Raw genomic sequence first — 5,797 nt, 5'->3', positions numbered from 1 at the left:
ATTCTTATTTCTCTTAGGGTGAAAGGAGTGGGCGGTAAACTGGAGCGGTAAACGTGTTTACCGAGCGGTAACACCGCCGCCAATGGTGTTTACCGCTCGGCTGCATTGTTTGATCGGTGAAGGGTTACCGTTGAGGGAAGGGGGAGAGAGAAAGATGTGTGGTGGGGTCCATGCCTTCGCAACCAATCACACATTTTTCCTTTTTTTATATAGTTTACCTAAACCCCATTACATAAACCACCGCCAAGGTTTTTGAGCATTAGGTAAACAATTTAGGTGAATTGATGTGGCACTGTCTGATTGGGTGAATGGGGAATTTACCTATTCCAAATAGGTAACCACTCCCTTCACCCTTAGGTGATTTTTCTTCAACAAGAGAGAAGAATGCACGATTTTTATAAAATCACAAAAACGTAATTATACTGCAAGTTTGACATCAACACAAAGGAAAAAAACATTATACTACGCGCGCACTTCTTCACCTACATGCCTGGATATGTAGCTTTGAGATGATTCTTGTCCACAAAACCGCGGAGAATGAACAGAATACAAGGACCTGCAAAGAACTGTTTGGTGCCATTAGATGTATGAAAAGACGAAAATGCCAAGAAAATCAAGGTTATGATTGAAACTGAAACGTAACCTTATCATGGATTCATTTGAACTCATACCACAACTAAAGAATATGAACAAAATTTCAATAATGTTGAAAAGATCTACAGAGAGTTCATTTGAGACCATAAGATATATCTACATTCAAGTATTATTCAAATTATACCAAGAATTAAGTCTTCTAATATGGTTTCAATCACTTATAAACATACTCCTCTTTTCATAACATCAACAACCTGGATCATCCAGTGCCCTTATGCAAAAACATACACGGCTCTATGCTTGTATACGTCATCATCATCAATCATCAACATACTCAGTAAATCCCATCAATAGCAAAGCTAAGGTAGGGTCTGAGGAGGCTAAGATGTAGACAGCCTTACCTCTACCCCGTAGGTATAGAGAGGTTGTTTCCAGTGAGACCCCCGGCTCGATATGCTTGTATACGTCACTAGTTATATTGTCCTATTGACACTATCATATACTAATAATCATGGTTGTAAAATTCCGACTAGCCTCCAATTAGTCGCCTATTAATCGCTAGTCCTAGCTTCACCGGATAATTTTTATTTAATTAGTAGGTGATCAACAGTGGTCAAATCCAGTTCTAATTGGCCAAAATCAGTGGCAGTCTAGTGAATCTGGCTAAATTCCGGCCAGAGTCTTTACTAAAACCTATAAATTCCGGCAATTAATCATATCTACTTGAAAATATGTGTCAAAGAAGGTGTTAAAACATCTCTACTTAAAAAAATACATATAAAAATGTGTGTATATACATATAAAACTGAAAATTACTTATAAAATCCCAATCCGATTAATCGCTAGTCAATATCCCACCAGCCGACTAGCGCCTAGCGATTTTTACCACCTTGCGGTATAGACTCAAGGATCAATGCACCATGATCACTTTCAATATTATTAAGAATTACACATACATCATACTTAAAACATCATTGAACTCTAATTCCAAAATGCATGATCACTTTCAAAACCAACACCTCATACCTCTACCCAGGAATCATCCCAGTCTTCCTCGCATAAGCGAAAATCCCACCCGCCTCAATCACGGGTCCCGCATCACCAATCGGCTTCAACCGATACTGCTTCCCCGTCGTATGATTCACCAACAAACTCCCCTCAAGCTCAATCGTCACCACATCACCCGTCCTACACTCATCACAAACCCTCACCTCCGATTCAAGCGGATAAACCTCTCCGGTCGCAACCGAATTCCTAAAAAATATCCTCGCGTACGACTCCGCCACCACCGCAGCCACCCCAGCGGCCCCTAAGGCCACTGGCGCGTGCTCGCGTGAGGAGCCGCAGCCGAAGTTATCGCCAGCGATAATGATTGAATATTTGGAATTGTTTTCCCCGGGCTCAACGAATCTTTGCTCGTAAGATGAAGGGAGTCCGATTAAGGCGTAGGACCCGAGTTTTTTATACTCGTCGGGTTTTGAGGGGACTAAGGTTAAGTATTCAGCTGGGATGATTTGGTCTGTGTCAATGTTGTCACGGACGACGTAGCATGTGCCGTGAAATGAGGCGGTGGAAGTGGATGGTGATGGGTTGGTGGTTGCGGAAGTGATGGTGGGTGTACGGCGGAATACGGTGGGGTTAGTGGTAATGGTGGAGTGGGTAATTAAGGGTGTGAATGAGGGGTGTTTTGGGGAATTGAAGAGAGTGAAGGTGGAGATGGAGGAAGGTTGGTGGTGGTGGTGGGTTAAGGTGGATAATGTGGTGGGGTTTGTGAGAGATGCCATTGTTGGTTGGTTGTGTGGTGGTGGTTGGTTGAGGAAGTTGATGATGATGGGGGTTTAAAGATTAAAGGCGGGTAGCCACTAGCCAGCAAGATTGATTTGAGTAAACTATTGTGGGCTGGTGTTTGGTGTAGTTGGGCCGAGTATAGCCTACTAGGCCCATATACAAAGAGACTTGAAAATTTCGAAATGCGAGTTCTGAGATACGAAGTTGGTTTTTGAAGATTCGGATTGAATTTACGTTCGAATCACAACCTCTATCATCGCCACCACTTGCCTGCACCGTCACCACCCACCCCACCACCACCATCACCATCCATCCACCATTTCCACCACCACCGGCCACTTTTCCGCCACCCACGTCATCAACCAACACCGCTGCTATTATCGTAAAACCAACAACCATCGACATCATCTTCACTGTAAACCGACACAACACCATCCCCATCCCCATACCATCACAACTACAAAAAAAAGAAAGAAAAATGTGGTTTGGCCAAAATTCACCTAAGTTAACTAAATTTTTTAATAGAGTTAGTGAGTTGGATGAAAATGGCAAAAAATAACAAAAGTCAGGGACTAAAATAGCAGAAAACAAAACTACTTGGACTAATATGGCAAGAAAAAACTATTTGGACTAAAGTGGTAATTTTTGTCAAACCTCAGGGTCTAAATGGCAATTTACTCATTTGATTACAAGTTCATCTAGTTTGTGAGTTTATGGGCTTGTTTAGCTAAGCTTATTTAACTCATAAAGGACTTTTTGTTAAAAAAAAACTTATTGACCTATAACTTTTTGAAGAGGAGTTTTAAAAAAGTGTTTGGATTAGCTTATGGGGTAGAAAAAATCAATAAGTCAATACGTTGTTTTTTAAAAAAGTGTTTGGCTTAGTTTGTTCATGTAAAATGACTAAAAATGGGGGGAAAGCCAATAAGTCGTAAGCAGTTTAAAAAATTCACTCCTTAGAGCATTCACATCCAATCCATCAAATTATACATACATTCCACTAAAAAACAACTCCTATATCAATATATTTCCACTAAAAACAAATATTTTTTCTCTCTCCTTTCAATTAAATAATATTATCATTACATTTTTCTCTCACTTCCACTCACAACCACTTTCGAAATATATTAAAAAATTATAACGGGTGAACAGTGTCCCCTTAAATATACAGATGAACAGTAACATTTTCTCTCTCCTCTACTCCCAACCACTTTTTATACCCTTTATAATATAAAAACCCCTCCTCACATAATTTGATGGTTAGGATGTGAATGCTCTTAGGGCATGTTTTGCTAAGCTTTTCCAACCCAACTTATAACTTATTGACTTAATCAAAAAGCTAAAAACGAGTTTTAGTGTTTGACAAACCTAAAAGTCCCTTTCAAAATGACTTTTTGAAAAGGAGAAAAAGCCATCAAAAAGGAGTTTTTGAAAAGTTAGAGTCTTGTGACTTTTTTATCAGCTTTTAACTTTTCAAATACCAAATTAGCTGATTACCCCTCATTTATAACACTCCTTATGAAAAAATGTCCATTTTAGTCATTTTACATCAATAAGCTAAGGCAAACACTTTTTAAAAAACAACTTATTGACTTATTGGTTTTTCTCATCCCATAAGCTAATCCAAACACTTTTTTAAAAACTTATTTTCAAAATATCATAAGTCAATAAGTCTTTTTAACAAAAAGTCATTTTTACCTTAAATAAGCTTAGCCAAACATGCCCTTAGTAACTTTTCAAAACTAACTTTTCTTATCTATACAAAAAGTCATTATGAAAAGTGCTTATTAGTTTCTCAAGACACTTTTTCTCCTTATTAGCTTTTTGTAAAAGTCAATAAGTTATAAGGAGGTGTTAAAAAGCTTAGACAAACATCCCTATGTTTCGAGTCCATTTAACTTCTTACAATTTTCTTTTGGTATTAAAGTCGACAGCCTTAACGTAATTTATCAACAACCTTCATATAGTAGTGTTACTCAAATTGGACTCAAAGTACTCAAAACTCGATTTGGATTCAACACGAATCGAATTCAAATCCAAATTCGAACTTTCTTATTAGAATAATTCATTTATTCGATTTATTGAACACCCTTTGAACTAACGCTGTTCACTAAACCTTTAAACAATCTAATCAACTCGATCTGCTTGGCCGGTTTGAAATACATTCGAACATGTTCACTGTTTGGTTTTCATGGTTTAATGGTTTACAATTTGGGTCGGTTAATTGTTTTTCTTCGGTTATAGTAATAGTAAAAAGGACAGAGATGTAGAGATGTATGTGTACTCTTTAAGGCCATGGGGTATGGGGCTTGAGTTGGGGCGTGGGTTGGGGGAAAACGTTCAAGGCACCACCCCGGGTGGGCTTGGGTTGGGGCGTGGCCCTTGGGGCTTGGGTTTCAAGCCGGGCGTGGGGCGGGGGAAGCGAGCTGACATGGCGGGCTATGTATGGCCAAAACAAAATAGCCGTTGGGCTAGCCGTTGGCCAACGTCTATGTTAAAAAAAAATTAACTTTTCACTATAAAACTCACATTTTTCTTCCATTTTTTACCACTTCAACCACGTCTTCTATACATCTTCAATTCTCCTTCTACAAAACGAAAAAATGCATCCTTACAACCGTCCTTTTGACCCGACAACCCGTATGCATTCCAAGAAAATAATCCTAGCCCACCACCCACTCGTCCAATGCCTCGTCCATTTTTAATACACTCCCCTATGCCCGATATGGCGAGTTATGCATCGTATCTTGGGAAACGTTTGTTTACTAACTTCCCACACACCGACGATTCGATACCTACCCCATTTACACAATCGCCCATCCACCTTTCACCAACCTCCATCGACTATTCAAAACCGAAACCGTCCCCAAAACTCAACCACCCAACGATGCTCCTTCCGCATCGAAACCCATCAAAAAGAGAAGTCATAAGAAAAAAACCGAGACGGATAAAGCAGTTGAAACCGTCAAACGAAAACAACAAAAATGGGTCGTTGCTGAAGAAGTTGCATTGGCGAGGGCTTGGTCTCAACAATCTCAACATCCAACTTTAGGTATTCTTAAACTTTGTTTTTATTAATGGTTATTTTTTATATAACTTTGTAATAAATTAAAATTTGTTTTTATTAAAATAGGAAATTCTCAACATCGAACCGCCCTGTAGGAAGCGGTTAGTAGAGTATTCCATGAAGAAATGGGAAGGGAGGCTTATCGTGAAAACGATAGCTTATCCTCGAAGTGGAGCGAGATAAGCACCCAACTTACAAAATATAGTGCTATTTTAAATAAAGCAATGCAAAACCCAAAAAGTGGTGAAACCGAAGCCGTCATTGTGACAAATGCAGTGGTCACATTTAAATCAAATGTGGGACCGACTTCCGTTTCATGCATTGTTGGGAGATTTGTAAGTTCCATCC

At 39.2% G+C, this 5,797-nt stretch overlaps 1 protein-coding gene across 2 annotated transcripts; it reads right to left on the bottom strand.

The window, feature by feature from the left end:
• Positions 1–374: 374 nt before the first annotated feature.
• LOC110899696 (3-isopropylmalate dehydratase small subunit 1) lies at positions 375–2,441 on the bottom strand. Of its 2 annotated transcripts, none has more exons than XM_022146588.2 (2): positions 1,621–2,441; positions 375–566 (listed from the first exon to the last, which is right to left on the bottom strand). In XM_022146588.2, the coding sequence occupies exon 1, from the start codon at positions 2,376–2,378 to the stop codon at positions 1,623–1,625; it is 756 nt and encodes a 251-aa protein (XP_022002280.1). In that variant the 5' UTR covers positions 2,379–2,441; the 3' UTR covers positions 375–566; positions 1,621–1,622. The 2 variants fall into 2 exon arrangements, with proteins under 2 accessions (XP_022002280.1, XP_022002281.1); XM_022146589.2 differs by having other exon boundaries at positions 375–556.
• Positions 2,442–5,797: the final 3,356 nt, after the last annotated feature.

This window comes from Helianthus annuus, chromosome 13, assembly GCF_002127325.2.
Source record: "Helianthus annuus cultivar XRQ/B chromosome 13, HanXRQr2.0-SUNRISE, whole genome shotgun sequence".
In the NCBI taxonomy this organism is placed as follows: Eukaryota; Viridiplantae; Streptophyta; class Magnoliopsida; order Asterales; family Asteraceae; genus Helianthus; species Helianthus annuus.
Note: the sequence above shows the minus strand (reverse complement) of the source record. Positions and strands in the feature narration are given on the sequence as shown.

Coding starts and splice junctions, on each gene's coding strand:
- LOC110899696 (XM_022146588.2), bottom strand. CDS start 2,378: ATGGCATCTCTCACAAACCCCACCACATTATCCACCTTAACCCACCAC.